Source organism: Oncorhynchus kisutch, linkage group LG7, assembly GCF_002021735.2.
Source record: "Oncorhynchus kisutch isolate 150728-3 linkage group LG7, Okis_V2, whole genome shotgun sequence".
In the NCBI taxonomy this organism is placed as follows: domain Eukaryota; kingdom Metazoa; phylum Chordata; class Actinopteri; order Salmoniformes; family Salmonidae; genus Oncorhynchus; species Oncorhynchus kisutch.
Window position 1 is genome coordinate 25,826,450 of NC_034180.2, and position 21,514 is coordinate 25,847,963.

The 21,514-nt window shown below is 42.2% G+C and overlaps 1 protein-coding gene across 2 annotated transcripts; it reads left to right on the forward strand.

Annotated features, from left to right (window-relative positions):
• Nucleotides 1-344: 344 nt before the first annotated feature.
• Nucleotides 345-20,348, forward strand: LOC109894363 (melanoma inhibitory activity protein 2-like). Of its 2 annotated transcripts, none has more exons than XM_020487810.2 (23): nt 345-621; nt 2,817-2,948; nt 3,060-3,170; nt 3,336-3,407; nt 3,560-3,670; nt 3,821-3,892; nt 4,248-4,352; nt 4,582-4,704; nt 7,438-7,549; nt 7,737-7,783; nt 7,874-7,964; nt 8,264-8,402; nt 8,827-8,928; nt 9,205-9,265; nt 9,370-9,405; nt 10,566-10,633; nt 10,738-10,820; nt 11,105-11,242; nt 11,829-11,957; nt 13,594-13,737; nt 18,348-18,397; nt 18,941-19,112; nt 19,345-20,348. In XM_020487810.2, exons 1-23 carry the CDS (start codon nt 520-522, stop codon nt 19,518-19,520), a joined length of 2,376 nt encoding a protein of 791 aa, XP_020343399.1. In that variant the 5' UTR covers nt 345-519; the 3' UTR covers nt 19,521-20,348. The 2 variants fall into 2 exon arrangements, with proteins under 2 accessions (XP_020343399.1, XP_031684596.1); XM_031828736.1 differs by having other exon boundaries at nt 367-538.
• Nucleotides 20,349-21,514: the final 1,166 nt, after the last annotated feature.

The following is a 21,514-nucleotide window of genomic DNA, read 5'->3' on the forward strand; positions in this document are numbered from 1 at the left end:
CTTCGTAGACAGATTTTGGGCTATTTGGAATCCTTTGGACGTCCCTAAACTAAATATTAACCCTAACCTTAACCTCTACTCTAACCTAACTCTAATTTTAACCATTTTAAATGGCAACGTCATGGGTTAGGGGTGTCCCAATGATGCAAGATAGCATGGATAGTTCTACAATTGGTGACGTTGAGAATATACCAACTCAACATTAAAGCAGGAAGTGGGGGCGCTGAAACATTTACCAATACTCCTTTTGAGTGAAAAGTCAAATTAACACATTATTGTGTAAGGTTAGAATTATACAAATCAACCAATATTCGTTTTAGGACAATATAAACGAAAGTGAGTCGTTTGAGCGAGTTCTGGGTGCATAAAATAGCATCAACCTGCGCACGTTTGAGCGTCATACGTGTCCCAACTCTCTAGTTTCATGTTGCCAACGATACTTCAAGATGACAGCTGGGCATTTGTTTTTTCAATGTTAATATAATCATGGAAATAATATTTCAATGAAATATTCGACAAATGGAAGATCAAACAAGTGGTGAGGCAGTTGCTACCCAATTGGCTGATTTTAAAATGACAGCAAGGACCTATTACACTCTAGCCGTGGAGAAAGTGAGAGATGTGAGTGTCAAATCCAGTTAGCATGCTAGATGGCTAGCTTGGACTAGTCAATGCTAAAAACATCAAATGGTGTAGCTAGCGTTAGCCAACTTTGTAATTTCTTTGAATTCAATGATTCATTGTGTAGGACTGTCAAATATGGCTTATCTACATTGTTTAGTTAACTAGCTAGTGTCTTGTCTTGTTGTCCACGAGAACACTGTTTCCTGGTAAGATATCGTAACGTAAACTAATGACATGTTAGCTCATTTAGCCAGCTAACTAACGTTAGCTATCTGTTGCATCCTAATGTAAGTGTGTTCACACTTGACTTTGTCCCTTTCAGTCAATTTGTGTGAACTCATTGCGGTTCGCTTAATTATTTAAGCGAAGAGCCCCCGAAGCGAACCGATATCCTCTCGAGAGGTACGGTTCGGTTCGCTTAAATTCAGAGGTACGGTTCCATTTTTAGGGTATTGTGAACACAAAACTCCCCAGGTTCGCTTGTAATTATTCCTGTACCACACACTAGACTACTGCAACACCTGTCCCCCTACCATAAACCCTCACATTGGTGCAACAAAAGAGCGAAGATGATGTGCAGATTCGCGGGGGAAAAGCGTGCTGTTTTTAGATATTGATTAAGAATTGTCAAGGATGCGCGGAAATTCAAAAATAGTGTGTGTGGTGCGGGTATACTGACAAGCGAACCTGAGAAGCTTTCTGTTCACATTGCCCTAAAAAAAAGTGAACCGGACCGCAGAATTCATGCAATCCGATCTCAAAACTAAAAAATAAGCCAACCGCACTGAGTTCACAAAAATTTACTGAAATTGACCAAGTGTTAAAACACCCTAAGTAGCTAGATAGCTGCCTAGTTAGTTTCACGTTTGAAGTTTAATGTCACATACAAAAGTATAGTGAAATACAGTTCTTGCAAACTCAAAACCCAACAATGCAATAATCAATAACAATGTAATATAAAAATATATATACAAATAAACACCCAATAAATATGACCAACACAATAAGTAAGTAAGCATACTATGTACAGGGTCAGTTACAATACCGTATTTAGAATGTGCAGAGATACTGGAGTGATGGTAGATATGTATATGGGAAAGGTGTCTAGGCATCAGGATATAAGATAAACAGAGTAGTAGCTATTTATCAGTCTTATTGCTTGGGGATAGAAGCTGTTCAAGAGGCTGTTGGTGCCAGACTTAATGCACCGGTATCACTTGCTGTGCAGAAGCAGAGTGAATAGTCTATAGCTAGGGAGGTTGGAGTCTTCAACGATTGTCCGGGCCTTCCTACCACACTGCCTGATATAAATGTCCTGGATGCCAGGGAGCTCTGCCCCAGTGAAGTACTGGGCTGTCCTCACCACCCTCTTTATCGCCTTGTGATTGAGGGCAGTACTTTTGCCATACCAGGCAGTGATGCAGCCAGTCAAAATACTCTCAATGGTACAGCTGTAGAACTTTTTGAGGGCCCATGCTATCGCAGCTTCTTCATGACTGTGTGCGTGTGTTTTGGACCATATTAAGTATTTTGTGATTTGGACCCCAAGGAACTTGAAGCTCTCGAACTGCTCCACTGCGTCCCCGTCGATGTGGATGGGGGAATGCTCACTCCTCCTGTTTCCTGTAGTCCACGATCGGCTCCTTGGTCTTACTGACGTGGAGGGATAGGTTGTTGTTTTGGCGACACACTGCCAGGTCACTGATCGCCTCCCTGTAGGGTGACTCATCGTTGCCGGGGATCCGGCCTACCATCGTTGTGTTGTCAGCAAACTTGATGATTGTGTTGGAGTTGTGCGTGGCCACTCATTTGTGGTTGAACAGCGAGTACAGGAGGGGACTAAGCACACAACCCTGTGTTGAGGGTCAGCGTGACCGAGGTAATGTTGCCTACCCTCACCACCTGGGGTCGGCCCGTCGAAGTCCAGGATCCAGTTGCAGAGGGAAGTGTTCAGAGTCTTGGTGATGAACTTGGAGTAGACAATGGTGTTAAATGCGAGCTTGTTGTGGCTCCTTGTTGCAATCACTTTACTTTTCAATCACTCACAACAACTAGCTGTGTGTCTGTGTTTAGAGGAAGTTGGACGTTTGCATTTTGACTGTTATGTACCCACAATCCAGGGCCTGAAACCTGAATAAAAATACTATAGCAAGTCTTTTGATTGTAAGCAATTTGTCTGATTTTCTACCCAGGTTGTGTCATCCCTTCCTGATGACGTAAGGCCAGGTCCTGACCTGTATGGACTTCCATGGGAAGCTGTCATAATCACTACGTTACTGGGGTTGGGCACCCTCCTATTGTTCACCTGCAGGTTCTACCAATGTGTAAGTTGACTGTCTGATATTTATACCAGCATGCAAGTATAGAGATGAACAACAGCATTCTTTCTTTTGATCGGGGAGTGACCAAGCTCACAAAATTGTTCTTGTTTCCAGATAAAGAGCAGACTATATTCTGGCAAAGAGAGGCGGATGGGCCTGAAGGTGGCTCAACTATTAGATGAAAAGTGCAATGTACTTAAGACTTTGAGTGAGGTTCAACAAAAAGTGAGTCCTATGTCAAAGAATGCAGTGTGTGTGTGTGTTTCTGACTGACTGGATTCGCAAACTATTCAATGCAATGCCCTCGGAAATTACATGTTTTGTATAGACCTGTGTGTTATGAATGCCTTTGCTACTGTTTGTTTATGTTTATTTATGTACCTTTTTTAGTATGAAAAACTGGAATCTGCCCTGCGGAATAGTGGCGTTTTGGCTCACGCCGCAGAGAGGGAGAATCTGGAGGTAAGACACAGAAATTACACAGTATAATTGTTCTCAATACTGAATAAAGATGATCATATTTCACCTCTAAATACACTGGCAAATGGTATGAAAGGACTTGGTATGCGTGTGACTTTCAAGTCAGAGTAAACCTATAATGGTCTCCTCTTCAGGTGATGTTCCAGAGGCTGAAACAGTCAAATACACAGCTTGGAGATGATATAGAAAGGTTAAAGGAGGACCTACATATCCAGAGAGCGAGGAGGTTGCAGCAGGAGAAGACGGTGAGTTTGACTTCGGACTGGACATTTTTCACCTTTTCCTGTGTTTTTATGTTTATGCGTTACATCTTTTATTTTTTCAGTTTCACTCTTTGCTCTCATATTTCACAGTTCATTTATTTTTGAGATGTGGTGATTTGTGTGATTTTATAGATTGCAGATATGCAGGAAACCTTGAAAACTGTAGAAGAAGAAACCAGAGACCTCAAGTCCCAGACAGAACAGGTAAAGTATGACGCTGACACTGGTCCACATTACAGTGTTATATATCATGAACAACACGTTAATGGTAATTCCTTCCTGTTCTGCATGTTAATCATGTCGGGGCGGCAGGTAGCCTAGTGGTTAGAGCCTAGTGTTGGACTAGTAACCGAAAGGTTGCAAGATCGAATCCCCGAGCTGACCAGGTAAAAATCTGTCATTCTGCACCTGAACAAGACAGTTAACCCACTGTTCCTAGGCCGTCATTGAAAATAAGAATTTGTTCTTAACTGACTTGACTAGTTAAATAAAGGTACAATTAAAAAAAATTCCACACACTTAGAGCCAGGATAGATGTAACACATTTTGCTCTTTTCAGGCACAGACAACCCTAAAAATATATGACATGAACAGTGAGAGGAATCAGAATAATCTGGAGGCAGCAAAAGAAGAGAAGGCCTTGCTCCAGGAGAAAAATGCACAGGTATGCAACCTGACATATAAGATGTCCATTTACAGCTATACAGTGCCAACGAATCAGAGCCATTGATATCTGTATGTATGGCTCTGTCACTTATTGTGTTTTATACTCCAGTTCCATATCAGGCCTGGTTGCCGTTTATACAAAGAACCTGCATGGGTTGTGCTGAAGAGAAAGCAGAAAGTGTCCTGTATTCTGGTGGGGTCCTCACCCTCTCCCCCTCTTCCCACAGCTGGTTCAGGAAGCAGAGGACTGGGGGGAGCGGATGAGTGAACTGGAGGAGGAGATGAGGATGTGTGAGAGCTCCTACACTGGAATGGTGCAGGATGCTGCCACCAAAGACGAGAGCATCAAGGTTTGCATTCATATTACTGCACTGGCAAAAACCACATGCAGCTAAATGTGTGCCTATAACAAACATTTGCATATTCTTCCCTGTACTGGGAAAAAACAATCACCACACACTTTGAATATTACTGAGGGTGTCAACTAGGACTGTTGCAGTGACCGTATTACTGCCACACCGGCAGTCATGAAGGCAGTCAAATTCCAGATGACTGTTTAGTCACGGTAATTAAGCTTCTCCAAGGGCTGCTGCTGGTCATTAGTAGCCTACCAAACTTGTTTACTACCTGATACTCAGTTCTCTGTTGTCCCTCTAATCACTCTGACATCAATGTAAACACTTCATAGGAGCTCATGTTGCGCAACATTTCTATAGGCAATTGCGGGAGAAAACCGAGTGATGGCCGCTTATAAAAAGAGGAGGATTCCATCAGCTTTTTATAGTTATTTCTCAACTTTCCTAATATTAAGCACATTGCTTATATTTACAACAGGAGTAGAGCCTACCTGGCTGGCATGAAAATAAACCACAGGGAAAAGCATCCTCTGTTTGCAGGTGCATGATAATGGTCCATTCGAAATCAAAACAATTGTCACACATATATTATTTAGTATATGTAAAGACCAGATTAAATCAAAGAATAGTCTGATCGGTGACAATATTAGCCTATCACTTGTGAATTATATATTATCATTTGTGAATGATGCCCATCATAAGAAACGATGCCTTTTTTTTTTGCGACTTGTTCTAATCATAGTCGCACACCTCATGTAGCCTAGCCCATAGGTCTATATGTTTTAATAAGGTTTGTATCACACCTCATGTAGCCTAGCCCATAGGTCTATATGTTTTAATAAGGTTTGTATCACACCTCATGTAGCCTAGCCCATAGGTCTATATGGTTTGTATCACAACTAAAGTGGCCAAATAACTTATTAAAATTAAGCACATTGATCAGCTTTACAAGGGGTGTAGACCCTAACTGGCATATATAAGAAGCAAGTGAGTTTCAAGTTTGGGGAAGATCATTTTCACCATAAAATGCACCTTTATAATAAAAGCATTACATGCATAATTGCATTTAAGGTCCTTTTTGATAATGGTGTTTTGAAACATTCGGGCCTATAGCACTTAACCATGTGCGCATTGCTGTGCTTATAATGTGAAGAATTAGCCTAATAGTTTATCAACATTTTTAAGCTAAACGTTCTGATCTGTTGCGTCAGCCACATTGCATAAAAAACGTTTGCATCATTTGGGATCTATCACATCCCACAACTGTCCCAGACTGTTTGGAATATTTATTTCTTGCACAGAGTAGAATAGGTCGACTTTTGTACTGTGGGGGATAGTAGATTGACATAGGCTAGTGCTTTTGTTGTTTGTTAGGCCACCACATCTTGTTGACTGACAAAATATCTTCAATATGCACCTCTGAATTGGATTTTGGCGCAGTTGTTGTTTCTGTCTTAACTTGTAGCCTGTGAGGAAGACCGATCTCAAAACAACAAAAAGATCACGTGATGAAAAGCAGTGTGAGTGAGAGACGCTTCGGATTGCACAGCACACAGGGAGAAGGGCTCAATGCAGCACTCTGGCCGCAAAAGGCATGGACTTTTTAGGGGGCGCGTTACGGCCGCAAAGGGGTTGCCGCCATGAAATTTGAGGAATTATCAAGTGCTTGTCAAATTTGTGAATGAGACTATTTGTGTGTACAGCCTTGCGCAAAACAAACAGAGACTTCATTCAAATCATCATTTGTCTCATCATGCAGCCTTACAATGTATTAAAAATCCAAACATATAGCCCAACATTTGTAGAACTTAAGTTACATTAATAACTCTAAATTAAGCATATAGGAGTACCTATTTATTTGTTAACCGCTCAACACAGAATAGCCTCGTGTGCACTCACTCAAATTGTTTGGAGAAAATATTTATATTTGTTCAGCATTGTTCATTTGTATTCTTCGTACTATAAAATAAGGCCAGGGAATTATAAGCAAATCTTGTCTGCTAAATTAACTAGTGTAGCCCACAGCCATTTGGCACAGCCACATCAGGACCTAACATCTGAGTTCTATTCTTTTCTTCTGAAATAGACTACATGTTCTTCATATCATGCTTCTTTAGACCTGTCTAAAATAATGGATTTATTGTGAAGGTGTAGGCTATATTACATGGATTTATTAGACTTTTTAAAATGGCTTGTAGGCGGCAGGTAGCCTATTGGTTAGAGTGTTGGACGAGTAACCGAAAGGTTGCTAGATCGAATCTCTGAGCTGACAAGGTAAAAATATGTCGTTCTGCCCCTGAGCAAGGCAGTTAACCCACTGTTCCTAGGCTGTCATTGTAAATAAGAATTTGTTCTTAACTGACTTGCCTAGTTAAATAAATAGATAAAAAAATGTGTGGAAGCCAGGAGATAATATAAAAACATTAAGTAACGGTCAATTACCGTGAGACCGACAGTTTATTTGCTTGACAATCACCGGCTGATGACATTTTGTGACCGCCACAGCCCTAATGTCAACTAACAATTAGTTAGGCTGCGCCACTTAGGGTGTCAACTATTTGAGGCTATGGTCATAATGGTAATCCTCCATTATTTTAAATGGTGTATATACTGTGTTTTGTTGTATCACTCAACAAAATAAGTTTCCTTGGGGGAAAAACTATAGTTATTTAAATGGTAAAGCCTTCTCACGCTTTCTCTCGTTCTTTCTCTCACTCTCTCCATTAGTCCCTGACAGACTGCCTGTTGAAGATAAAGGACTGGGACTCAGTGCTGGAGGACGGAGCCAACGGAGAGGAGAGAAATGGGACACGAGGGGTGGAAAATAGAGAGGGGCCAGGTGAGGTTCCGGTAGATAAGACTATAACCGCCAGTAGGTCAACTGGCTTTCGCTCACCATCTCTTCGTATTATTATGCAAGATCATCGGATGGGATTTTAAAAAAAAACATTTGTGTCAGGATATTGTGGAAGTGGGATATCTGTGTCTTCCCAGATGTAACTTTTTAAAAAAAAATTTATACACAGATAACCATCAACGACAAAGAATACAGAAACTCATTCATGCAGCCAAGGTATGTCTTCAATTAAATACAATTCCGTTTTACAAACAAAACTCTTGTCAGCAATAGATGGGAAATGAGACTTGTTTTTTATTTTTTCAGATGAATGCAGACTTGAAGTCGGTGGATGAAGACAAGGACAGGGTGTTTGCCAAGCTAGCAGATGAAGTCAAGGCCATGGAGGATCTCCAAGGTAAGCAGAGTATTATGCTGTTCAGTAGTTACTTTTCACTGCGGAGAACAAAACAAGAATATAACAAAGTACATTTTATAATGTACATAAAATGACTGTCGGTTTATATTGAAATGAGCTTCAGTTGTTCATGATACAACAGACACAAAGGGTTGGTTTCCCAGATGCATATTAAGCCTTGTCCTCCTGGACTAAAAAGGACATGTGTCCGGGAAACCGGCCTAAACTGCTGTAAACTTCTGACCTTTAACGAAAAACCATATCTAGTTTTTAACACCAGGTTGACTCTTGGGTTGCAGAGGGGATTAAGAAACTTGAGAATGAGAAGGACTCTCTGCAGACCGAGAGTGAGAAGTACACGGGCCAGGTGCAGAAACTACAACAGAAACTGCAGATCATGACAGAGATGTACCAGGAGAATGAGCTCAAACTACACAGGTACTGTACAGGAGCCACTCTAAGGCTGACCCAAATGCACAGCTTCATCCATGAACATTATGTAATTTTATACAAAACACTTCTTTTTTTTTTAAATGAAGGATAATGGCTGATTTATGAAAGTTTGGTTACACTTCATAATAACTATATTCAATAAGTGGGACTATTGAACTGCTGCATGCCTGGTAATATAATACTATATGTAATTTAGCAGACACTTATGCAAAGCAACTTAGTCATGCGTGCAAACCTTTTTTATGTAAGGGTGTCCCCAATGGGCATCGAACCCACTATCTGTGGCATTGCAAGCGCCATGCTCTAACAACTGAGATGCACTGGACCACACAAGGCCTGGTAATGTTTGTCTGTTCATGGCTGTTCCACTCTGTGGTATGCATATAATGGGTGTTCTCCCTGGTGTCAGGTTGCTGACGGTGGAAGAGAGGGAGCGTCTGCAGAAGGAGGAAAAGCTGACCAAGGCTGACCGGAGTATCAGCCTGGCCGTGGAGGAGCTCAGCAGCTACAGGTCGGCTACTGGACATACACACACACACACACACACACAAACAAACCATCCCTGACTCCAGATATCACCTGTCTCCAAACCTACCCTGCAAATCTCTTGTTTACGGTGTTTTCATACAGGCCTAAAATTTAAAGGTATACTTCCAGTACACTTGCTGTCAATCGAATACATCCAATTCATTTTGTGAAACATAGAGTTGCACATGTCCAAAATTTTCGCAGGGCGTTTTGTATTGCGAGTGCTTGCATCAAGGTGCTGTTTTGTTTCCACACAAAGGCAAAGAGCACAAGACCTGGAGGATGAGCTGGAGAAGACCAACCAGGCCTACAAGATCCAGGTGGGAGATCTGACAGTCTGTCATAAGAGGCGGGAAAACATAAACCACATGCAATTATCTGATGTATGGCCAATAACAAATGTCATTCACCCTCCATTTTTCAGATAACCTCCCAGGAAAAGAAGGCACACAATAACTGGGTAAGTACATAGTAGTAACATACATACGCACTATGGTGCACACCTCAGCTCATAGTCATGTTAAAGAGCAACTGAATGCATTTCTGGTTGAAAACAGCCTATGTGGCATCGATATTAGAAATGTTTATTCCAGTGCCAAAATTGACTAAAGTGTAAGTAGGATCATTTTGGTCAAAAGGTCAGTATATTCCTAAACTGAGTTTTGTGAGAGTTGTGTAACTGAGGTCATCACAATTTACATAAGGGTTGGGTTTGGATTGCAACCATGCCCACTAACACGAGACGGTAATGCCAAAAATCTGCTCTGATTGCGCTCTATCCAATCGCAGAACCTCCAGGCAGTTGCCCAAACACTGCAAGACAGATGCAAACTCTGGCAATGGATTGTAAAAAATAAAAATTTTAAATGTTTAAAAAAATATTTTAAAAACTGCACCGAAGCGCACACGTCCCCACTCGCCAGTGACTTGATTAGCTAACGTGGCCTGCCTGCTAGCTACTACTACATGGAACTTAGCTAGCTAGTGATGTTTGGGCACTGGTAAACAGAGTGAAGCTTTTGCTTTATTTATGATTTTTTGACAGCTTGCTGATGATGTTGTAGACATGTACTCCGAAATCAGTCATGAGTGCAGCCAGCAGCAGCTGACTCGGTACACTTGAGAAATACTGCACCAAACACCTTAGCTAGATGTAAAATTGTGTTACTAAGACCTCCTTAGATCAATTCTGCCCATTTTTAGAAAGTGATAGTGGCTATGTTGTTGCCATGGTGTCTCAAGAGGGACAAACAACAGTAACTTGCCAGTGTACAATATATACGAACATAACACACCCACATACATGTCTTTTTTTTACTTGAGAAATACTGCACCAAACACCTTAGTCACACAATTTTAGATCTAGCTAAGACCTTAGATCAATTCTGACTATTTTGAGGAAGTGATAGTGGCTATGTTGCCACAGTGTCTCAAGAGGGACAAACAACCATAACTACCATGGTACGATCTACAAACATGACACACCCACATCAAGCCACACCCCCAAGACCCACATCAAATTTTTCTTGATGAGCAGCAGAAAGACATGTGGGATCGGTGCTTATATAGGATTTCCTCAGCTTGGCGACTCATCTGTAATCTCTATTGTCTGCATTGTAGCTAGCAGCACGAGCTGCTGACCGTGACCTGGCTGACATTAAAAGAGAGAATGCACACCTCAGGCAAAAGTAAGTACTAAAGAAAACAGTCAGTTTCGTCACGTGTTGCTACAAAATAGTATTTTCCTGCAGTGTGGAAAGTATTCTCCAGCTTGTGGTGTGTCTCCATGCAGATTGACTGATACTCAGTTCAAGCTAGATCTGGTGGAGAAAGACCCCTATGCTCTGGACAACATGGGCAGACCTCCATTCAGAGGTGAGTCTACAATAACCCTCCTATCACCCTAACTATAATCATATCCTCCGCTGAATCCTAACTCGCCCCCTAGCTCCTATTTCCTACATTGAAACGATTAGATAGGTGAAAGCAATATGGCGACAATCCGAAAGTCAAGATGAAGTTATTATTAACAGAACTACTTACAGTATATCCATCCAATCCTCTCAGATCTACAGGAGTGCCTATCGTGTAATAGGGACTAGGTGTTGAATAGGTCATTATTCTGATATTTGAACTTTCTGTCTCTCCCTGACCTGCAGGTGAAAGGTCACCGTATGGCCCCTCCCCCCTGGGTCACCCTGCCTCCGAGAACAGAACCTTCCTGTCTCCGCCCACCCTGATGGATGGCCCGCCACACCTCTCTCCAAACTTCCCTCCCATGGCCCCGGGAGGCAGAGGTGACTTCTCCAGTCCAAACCCCCTCTTCAGTGCAACATGTGGCACTGCACCGCAGCCAAATGTACATGGCTTGAGGCGTGTGTCCTTGAAGCATTGCAGAGTATCATGTTCTAATCGTTGGCATGTCATGAGTTTATAATTAGGATTCTATTTACGTTTTCTATTTAGTACCAACTGATGTGCCATGACATGGTGAAAATGCCATTAAGAAAGCAGGATAAATAGATTATTTAATTCAGTTTTGATTATTATTTAATCCCTGTCAATTAAATTGAGTAAAGCAGTGCTGAAGTCTGTTCTTAATCACCTGATACAAATACATGCTGAATCTTAATTTGCTTGAAGGTTGATGCATCTGTTACAGAGATGCTTATCTTTATAGTCTAAATTGCCTTGGTGGTGAGCATGCACCAGCAAAATGGGGAATGATATGCAGCTGTATCACCTACAGAGGGAGCATTGTCTTTGCACATGATGTATTATTCTGGTCTTGTCATCCTTGCTTCATGAACTCATTGACATTATGCTGTCTCTCTCTTTCTTGCTCACATACCACTCCCACATGTCTCTCTCTCTCATAACCAGTATCCCGAGGCCTAGTAGATCCCACCGGTGGGGTGGACTCTGATCGGAGTGGTGGTCCTCACTCTGACAGTGGCTCGCTATCTCCCACCTGGGAGAGGGATCGCAGGGGCCCACCTATACCCCCTCCAGGTACAGTGATGACCACCCGCTGTCGCCCCCCCCTCCCCCTCCCTTATGATCTCAGCAGCCCCTCCAATCACTACAGACAGAAGTTATTCTAATCTTCTAGCCTACTATATTGTGTGTGAAAAATACTCATTCAGTATCAGCCCTAAAGGGTGTGTGTTCGTTATTTATTTACGTCAGTATGATTTACCATCTTTTGCTATGTAAAGATGTCCGTACTTTCTTTTGGGTTGTAGAGAAATATAATTAGTTATAGGGTAAGAGTGAGTTATATTTGTTAATCGACTGTCAGATTATTTCACAGCTAAACAATTCCCCTCAGTTGGTTACTGTTGTGGTCAGCCGGCCCTGTGAGAGGTTTGAGATACTCTTTATTGGTTCAAATCACTGATGTTATCAGTCTGTGAGGTGCAGACCTAGTCGTGGTTTGTGAGTGTATGACTACTCTATATATACAAAAGTATGTGGATATTCCTTCAAATTAGTGGATTCAGCTATTTCAGCCACACCCTTTGCTGACAGGTGTATAAAATTAAGCACACCGCCTTACTGAGGAGCTCAATGCTGCCCTGCTAGAGCTGCCCCTCTCAACTGTAAGTGCTGTTATTGTGAAGTGGAAACGTCTAGGAGCAACCATGGGTCAGCCGCGAAGTGGTAGGCCACACAAGCTCACAAAATGGGACCGCCAAGTGCTGTAGTGCATAAAAACTGTCTGTCCTCTGTTGCAACACTCTACCTATTTCAAAACAGCCTCCGGAAGCAACTTCAGCACAATAACTGTTTGTCGGGAGCTTCATGAATTTTTTTACTTTTTTTTTTTTAGAACGCTACCTGCCCGACTGCGTAGTGCCAACTGTAACGTTTGGTGTAGGAGGAATAATGGTCTGAGACTGTGTTTCATGGTTTGGGCTAGGCCCCTTAGTTCAAGTGAAGGGTAATCTTAACGCTACAGCATACAATGACATTGTAGACGATTCTGTGCTTCCAACTTTGTGGCAACAGTTAGGGGAAGGCCCTTTCCTGTTTCAGCATGACAATGCCCCTGTGCACAAAGCGAGATCCTTACAGAAATGGTTTGTTGAGATCGGTGTGGAAGAAATTGACTGGCCTGCACAGAGCCCTGACCTCAACCCCATCGAACACCTTTGGGATGAATTGGAACGCCAACTGCGAGCCAGGCCTAATCGCCCAACCTCACTAATGTATTGAGGAGTCAGAGCCTGAGCCGCCACTGGTTTATGTCGACTCGAACCAGGATCTCTAGTGGCACTGCGATGCAGCGTCTTAGACCACTGCGCCACTCAGGAGTCCCTGGAGCTAGGAACTTTTTAACCATTTAGTTCAGTTATCATGGGGGAGCGATTAGCATGTGGCATCGCTGTATTTTGATTAGTCAACGACCATTCCATCATACCCATTCTACTACTGTCACTGTTCTGTGTACTAAGTAAATGCATCATGATTTTATGCTTGTTTTTGTTTTTTTGACCTGCAAAGAGGCTTCTGCTTTTGGCTCCAGTCCCCTTTGGACAGCACACTGGTTGTTTTGATTTGGACATTTCTGCTATGATTCCCATCCCCAGTGCAGCTGGTCTGAATAAGGCTGCTGAAACGGTGCTCTCTCTCTCTGCTCATAAAGGGTATATGTATCCAGACCCAGGCCTTCCCTACAGGAGACCCCTGCCTGGAGCCTTTCCCCTTGGGCCTATGGCCCCCCACCCACCCAGAGGCCCCGGTCCTGCTGAGCCTCACAACTTTGGGCCCCACCCTGGAGATCAATCTGGTGAGAACCCTCCTTTTTGACCTTTTCTCTCTCTGTATTACAGCGCCGTATAATTTGTTTTAGTGATTGATACTGTATCTCTGCACCATAGCCACTCTGTCAAATAAACTTCAAAAGGATGTTTATTGCTTGAGTATGTAACTGAAGTGATGAAATACATTTCAGGACAGTATCTTTTTAATGCTGATGTGATTCAGACCAAGCTCCTTTGTCAGCAGCACACTGAATTAGGAGGAGTGTACACGATTAGTATACCTCTGAAGAATAATATAATGTTAGCTAGAGAATGAGCAGGATATTTTGCCCAGTGTTGGGTAACTCATTACGTAATCAGATTACTTTTCTGAGTAAGAGAGTACATTTTTAAAATCGGGTGATATTATAACATTCTTTGTCAACTAACGTGGGCGTTACTTTCAGATTCATATCCCTACTGGACGCGTTTCCATGATCCCACCTCGACTTGTTTCCTCATTTGATTCTTGAGCGAGCCATTGATCGCTTCTTTGATAGCAAAAGCCCGTAAAGGGCTTTCCCATCTAGTGGCAAGTGTGCCCTCTATACATCTCTAGGGTCTGTATTATGTGCAATCTATAACCAGAACTGGTGGCTCGAGAGATTTTGAATGAAAAGATGGCCAGATATCTGTACAGATTTTCTTAGTGTACAGTGCATATGGAAAGTATTCAGACCTGTTTTTCCACATTTTACATTACAGCATTATTGTAAAATGTATAAAAAATTTAAAAAATCCTCAATCTACACACAATACCCCATAATGACAAAGCGAAAAACATTTTATTTTTAGAAATGTTTGCTGATTTTAAAAAACAAAAACAGAGCTGAGACTTGAAATTGAGCTCAGGTGCATCCTGTTTACATTGATCATCCTTGATGTTTCTACAATTTGATTGGAGTCCACCTGTGGTAAATTAAATTGATTGGACATGATTTGGAAAGGCACACACCTGTCTATATAAGGTCCCACAGTTGACAGTGCATGTCAGAGCAAAAACCAATCCATGAGGTCCAAGGAAGAGAGCTCAAGAACGGTTGTGTCGAGTAACAGATCTGGGGAAGGGTACCAAAAAATGTCTGCAGCATTGAAGTTCCCCAAGAACACAGTGGCATCATTCTTAAATAGAATAAGTTTGGAACCAACAAGACTCTTCCTAGAACTGGTTGCCCGGCTAAACTGCGCAATCGATGGAGAAGGGCCTTTCTTAGAGAGGACAACGACTCTACGCACACAGCCAAGACAATGCAGGAGTGGCTTCGGTACAAGTCTCTAAACATCCTTGAGCCAGAGCCCAGACTTGAACCCGATCAAACATCTCTGGAGAGACCTGAAAATAGCTGTGTAGCGACACTCCCCATCCAACCTGACAGAGCTTGAGAGGATCTGCAGAGAAGGGGAGAAACTCCAAATATAGGTTTGCCAAGCTTGTAGCATCATACCCAAGAAGACTGGAGGCTGTAATCGCTGCGCTATCACAGGAAAGCAGCGCCATAGATGAAAGGAGAAACTTGTGATCAAACTTGAGTTAGGCTACTTATTCTGTCCTTGAGTTGCGTTCCCATGCAAAACTAGACAGATAGCTAACAACTAAGTCTTCAATAAAACTCCCAAGGCGTGACTTTTCTTGAATGAATATATTGAAAACGTTTATGTTGTGAAACTGCAAAATACAGAAAAGAATATACTTTAGTATTCAATTCACACCGACATACTGTAGCTGTACATTAAACATTTGAAGTTGCATAAATACAAAGCACGTGCTAAGGTACCATGCATCTGGCATGATGCCAAACCATATAGCTAATTGTTACTCATATGGTAATTGTCTCCTTTCATTACTCTAATGTACAAACATTTATGTAGAATAACAAAGCATATTACACTAGGAACAGTAACAAAACTACAGTATTGTATATTTTACAATTCGTTTGCATGACGCACGAGCAAAGTAATACAGCTACAGCATACATTTAAAGGCATTGCAATTTGTGAGTAAATGCAACCAATATTGATATGTAAGCAACTCTATCAATAACAAGATTATCATCATTAGCTAAATGCTTGAATCGAACTTACAAACAAATATTTCCAAGGCTGAAGCGTGACAAGAAATAACCGAAAGACCTGCACGGTAGCGTTGTTTGTAGCTGCTTCTTTGCGTGCAAAACTAATTCTGTACTTCCTGTTTGCGTCGTCTTTCTAAGTACCAGAAAGCGCCACTAGGGGGCAAATAACACCATTGAACACAATGAAAATCCAATTTAACCATTGTAATAAAATAATCTGTTACTTTCTAACAGGATGGCAGCACACTCCCCGCCTGGCATAATGAAATTGTGCCACTATGAAATAAAACATATCAAGAAACAAATAATGTCCTTTCTATTTTTATCTTTTGTCTCTAGGAGTTGACCCACAACATCGGAAACAAATGCCATTGTCTTTGAGATATGATTTGCGCTCATCTAGAGTTTTGTATCTAAACCCACGACACTTTTTAAGAGGATGAGGCTTGTTATGTATTGGGCAGTGACGGTCAGGGTTTTCAACCTTTGTCTTGCTGGGTTTGGTTTGGTGGTCTGAGGCCTCAGATGACACATCTGTCTTGTATACAGTCACAGGTGTCTTGCTGCTGTACCTGGCAGGTTTCTCACTTTTCATGGACACCTGGTTAGTTGAGGTGTAGAGGGTGAAGCTGGGATCATTTCTAATTTTCGCCTGGTTCCTGATGAATCTCGAGAAGAACGAGAATGGTGGGAATGCTACCCGATAGTCCTCCTTATATTTGGATCCCTGTGCTATCCATTTTTCTTGTAAACTGAATGGAAGTTTCTCTACAATAGGGTTTACCCCCCCGAGATGTGTCCAGATAAGCGAGGCCTGGAAGGTACCCTTCTACTTTAGCACACTCCAGTTCGAGAAGAATGTCACCTAGTTCTCTTAGTTTGTGATTGTCTTTTGTTAGCCAGTTTTGGAAAATCATCAATTTTCTTCAACAGTGCATTCTCGATCACTTCGGGTGTACCATAGCACTCTTCTAGTCGTTGCCAGACCATGTTAAGTCCTGCTGTTGCGTTGAAAATATGGACAGATCTAATTCTGTTTGCTTGCTCAGACGACTCTGCCCCTAGCCACTTGGTAATTAGATCTAACTCTTCCCTGGCTGATAAATTCAAGTCTCTGATCGCATTGAGAAAGGATGCTTTCCATGCCCAATAATTTTCAGGGCGATCATCAAACTTCAGGAGTCCGGAACTCACCTTCTCACGTCGTAGGAGGTACTTGGTGAGGTCTGGTGCCACTTGTGACTCAGGGAAGTTGTGTGTGTGTGTGTGTGTGTGTGTGTGTGTGTGTGTGTGACTGGAAGCGGGCTTGCTTTCCATTTCCACCATGCTGCTGTTCATTTCTTTTGAACGGAGAGTCTCTGCTCGTGTTCTGTTGTTTGCTACTTTCTGGATTATGGCATGTAGCTGGGTCAACACTAAGCTCTTGTTTCTCCACTTCAAATGGAAGTTCAGCAAAGTAGGGCCTAGCATGTTGTTGCACATACTCACATGTACGTTGGACTGGACTTAAGGGCTGTGTCCCTGTGTCTAGTTCTTTGCGAAGCTCTCTGCGTTCTGATCCTACAACTTCTTCAAAGGCTGCAGCTTCAGCCAACGCAGCAGCAGCAGCTGCTCTCTCAACTTGGAGAACATATAAACTTGCCTCGAGGTCAGCTTTTTGCTTCAACAAGCTGGCCTCTATTTCTGCCTTTTGTTTCATCACAGAAGCTTCCTTCTCAGCATAAGAGACTTGTGCGCGTGCTGAGTCCGGCCTTGGCGCGTGCTTTGATGGCTGCAGAACTCGCGGTTGAGGATCTGCTTGACTGTTTTGATGACCTTGATCTTGTAGATTGAGACTTGGTCCCAATGTGCTGAAGAGGCTCTTCCATCTCTCTCTGTTGAACACCTGGCTCTGGTTGTTGCATCATAGACTGCTGGTCTTCCTTAGGAATAGAGGCTTTGTTTGCTGATGAACGTAGAAACAAAACCACCGTGTGTGGTTATTTTTGAGCTTGAGCCCGATGTGATGATGTTTTTTCACTATTCTGTCCTTGAGTTGCGTTCCCATGCAAAACTAGACAGATAGCTAACAACTAAGTCATTCAAGAAAAGTCACGCCTTGGGAGTTTTATTGAAGACTTAGTTGTTAGCTATCTGTCTAGTTTTGCATGTGAACACAACTCAAGGACAGAATACTACTTACTATCTTTGGTAGAGCGTGCGCGGCTCCCTCTGACAGTCAAACAAACTGAGTTTGAGATTTTTTTTTCTTTCGTGAAAGTAACTCAAAGTAATAACATGTTACTTTCCACACAAAGTAATCCATAAAATGTAATGTAATTACTTTTTCAAGCATTACATATTAATCAGAACACTGTGCCCAATGTGGAAACTCCTTGTTTTGACAGAGTTGAGCTGATAGCATTAAAGAGCATGAATGAACCCTCTTTTCATCAAGTTATTAAGGCTGGAATGAAATAAACCCACCAAAGACTGAAGTGGATATAGCTAGGTTCTTACTGTTTTTTTCTCTTGTGTTCTTGCAGACTCAACATTTATGGAAAACAGCATGGGCCCTGGTGAAAATGAAAGGGATGTAAGTATTCTAACCCTTATATTAACAATACATTGGCTCATTCATGTACTGTCTCTCTGTCCATAGGTGCATATTTAGCTGTAAAACCAATTTCCCATTGGGGATCATAAAATGTTCTACTACAGGGATGGTTAACTTTGACAGGGGTGTGGGATGACAAAAAATCTGAGTCTGCCATCATGGCCGCAGTGGCTCATGGGTCTACGTACCCACATTCAAACCCACACATTCAGTCAGAGCTGGCCCTAGCCTTTTGGGGGCCCCAGGTCGGTAAAAGAAATCCCCCCCAAAAGAGAAAAACAGCGCTTTGCTGCTATTCTACTTATTTGGGGTGGAGAGAAAAATGAGCAGTTTCACAGATTTTCTGCAATTCTACACATTCTACCACATTTTGAAATTGCCCTTTTTATTTGACTATTCATTTGACTATTTATTTGACTGAGTAACTAAAATTATTAGTATATATTTTTTTCCCCTGAAATTTTTCCTGCAAAAGGGGGATCAAATTAAGATCCTACATCTATATTTAAAATGTTTCCGCAGTCCCACATGTCAGCACCTGGAGATCTGAGGATGGGGCCTCCTCCCTTAGGACCCCCTGGTATGGGTCCCCTCCCCCCCATGGACCCTTACTTTGCACGCAGAGGCCCCCCAGGCCCTTACGGACCCCCAGACTTCTTCCCCCCACGAGGTCCAGCAGGGCCACCCATAGGCAGTAAGTATTATTCTCTGTATCCCTTACATATTAAAGGCTCATGTGCTTTGTACTTATAATGCATTTATAACTGAAGGTTTTTATGTAATTTGGATCTATTAACAAGCTATGGGTGGGAGATGAGGAATATAATTTTATACCACATTCACTACATCTTGCAGGTTAAATGACTCTGCATGTATACTGTTAGACTGACTATACGTAAAGCTTTCCCCCTTGTTTTCCCCTGAAGTGCGAGGACCACCTCCCCCGGGAATGTTTGGGCGATTTCCACCTCTGCTGCATATGGGCTACGCTCCCATGAGGCCCCACCCAGACAGTTTTCCCCCTGGACCCCCTCCAAGGCCCTCCCCACCAGACAGCGAACAGCCTCCTGACCAGTCCCCTTCTCCACACGATGTCATCTGAGCCATCTCTCCCCCTCCCTATGAGGGAGAAACTCTCTCCCCGCCTGCTTCCTGTGTGGCACTTCACTTCCTGTTGTGCTGGTAGTGAGCGACTTAGGGTATGCTTAAGGCCTGTTTCATGAAGTGTAACCAATTGTCATTTGACTGTCTTTCCCTTTTTTAGAGGCCGACCGACAGTGGAATTGTTTCCCCACTGTCTCGCACACACACACACACACACACACATAGATTAGTGGCTTATTAGGACTGTTGAGAGAATACAATACCACCATGAACTGGAACTACTGAGTGATCACTGTTGCTATGTGTATTTCTGGTGTTGAATGCAGTGTCTTTTTGAAGAAGTTCCATAGTTATGCGAATCTGCTGATGGTGAACTGCCTGTGAGACTGCCTTTTTCTGAGTTGTGACTTGGGCAAATTTGAGAAGGCTGTGTTTTCTTGCAATTTCAAAGCCTTTTTAATTTTACTTTGAAATAAGTCCCTAATTTCTCCCTTGCATTCTTGCCATGTGTATATATATATATATTAACATATTGTCAATATTGTGAAAAGGGAAGTGTGTGTATACCACCCTTAGTCCATTCACATTTTCTGTCAATTGACCTGAAAGATGTTCATTACTTTTTAGATGGGAGTTCTTGACCGTCCATAGTTTGATCATTAAATGTCAAGAAATTACAGTAGTGTTAGCCTTGAGGGAATATGAGATATTGTAAAAGTCTAATAAATTATGCTCAAGTGTTTAGTTGTCTTACATTTTCATAGATCAAATGATTTAGGGGATAAGGATGGAATCACAAATTATAGAATAAATGAATGGCAGCTCACTTATCTGCTCAAGTCGTCTTTACAAATGGCATGCCATATTGGTCTTCTTCAGGTAGAACTAACCCTTACATGACCTGAAAAGGACCGTATCAGCTGTGCCATAACACAACGTCTAGCTCTGACATGTAGTTGAAGTTTACATCCACCTTGGCCAAATACATTTAAACTCAGTTCTTCACAATTCCTGGTAAAGATTCCCTGTCTTAGGTCAATTAGGATCACTTTTTTTTAAGAATGTGAAATGTCAGAATAGAGATTCATTTTTGGCTTTTATTTCTTAAATCACATTCCCTGTGGGTCAGAAGTTTACATACACTCGATTAGTATTTGGTAGCATTGCCTTTCAATTGTTTAACTTGGGTCAAATGTTTCAGGTAGCCTTCCACAAGCTTCCCACAATAAGTTGGGTGAATTTTGGCCCATTCCGCCTGACAGAGTTGGTGTGACTGAGTCAGGTTTGTAGGCCTCCTTGCTCGCACAAGCTTTTTCAGGTCTGCCCACAAATCTTCTATGGGATTGAGGTCAGGGCTTTGTGATAGCCACTCCAATACCTTGACTTTTTGCCACAACTTTGGTAGTATGCTTGGGGTCATTGTCCATTTGAAGACCCATTTGCAACCAAGCTTCAACTTCCTGACTGTCTTGATGTTTTTTCAATATATCCACAATTTTCCTGCCTCATGATGCCATCTATTTTGTGAAGTGCACCAGTCCCTCCTGCAGCAAAGCACCCCCACAACATGCTGTCACCCCCGTGCTTCACAGTTGGGATGGTGTTTATCGGGTTGCAAGCCTCCCCTTTTTCCTCCAAACATAATGATGGTCATTATGGCCAAACAGTTCTATTTTTGTTTCATCAGACCAGAGGACATTTCTCCAAAAAGTACAATCTTTGTCTCCATGTGCGGTTGCAAACCATAGTCTGGCTTTTTTTATGGTGGTTTTGGAGCCGTGGCTTCTTCCTTGCTGAGCGGCTTTTCAGGTTATGTCGATATAGACACTTTTGTAGCCGTTTCCTCCAGTATCTTCACAAGGTTCTTTGCTGTTTTTCTGGGATTGATTTGCACTTTTCGCACCAAAGTACGTTCATCTCTAGGGGACAGAACGCGTTTCCTCCCTGAGCGGTATGACAGCTGTGTGGTACCGTGGTGTTTATACTTGCATG

Bases quoted from the DNA above. Each gene is read 5' to 3' on its own strand.
- LOC109894363 (XM_020487810.2), top strand. From the start codon at position 520: ATGGAAGATCAAACAAGTGGTGAGGCAGTTGCTACCCAATTGGCTGAT. The intron at 4,705-7,437 runs GTTTGCATTCAT...TCTCTCCATTAG, and splicing joins CCAAAGACGAGAGCATCAAG to TCCCTGACAGACTGCCTGTT. The intron at 13,738-18,347 runs GTGAGAACCCTC...GTGTTCTTGCAG, and splicing joins CCACCCTGGAGATCAATCTG to ACTCAACATTTATGGAAAAC.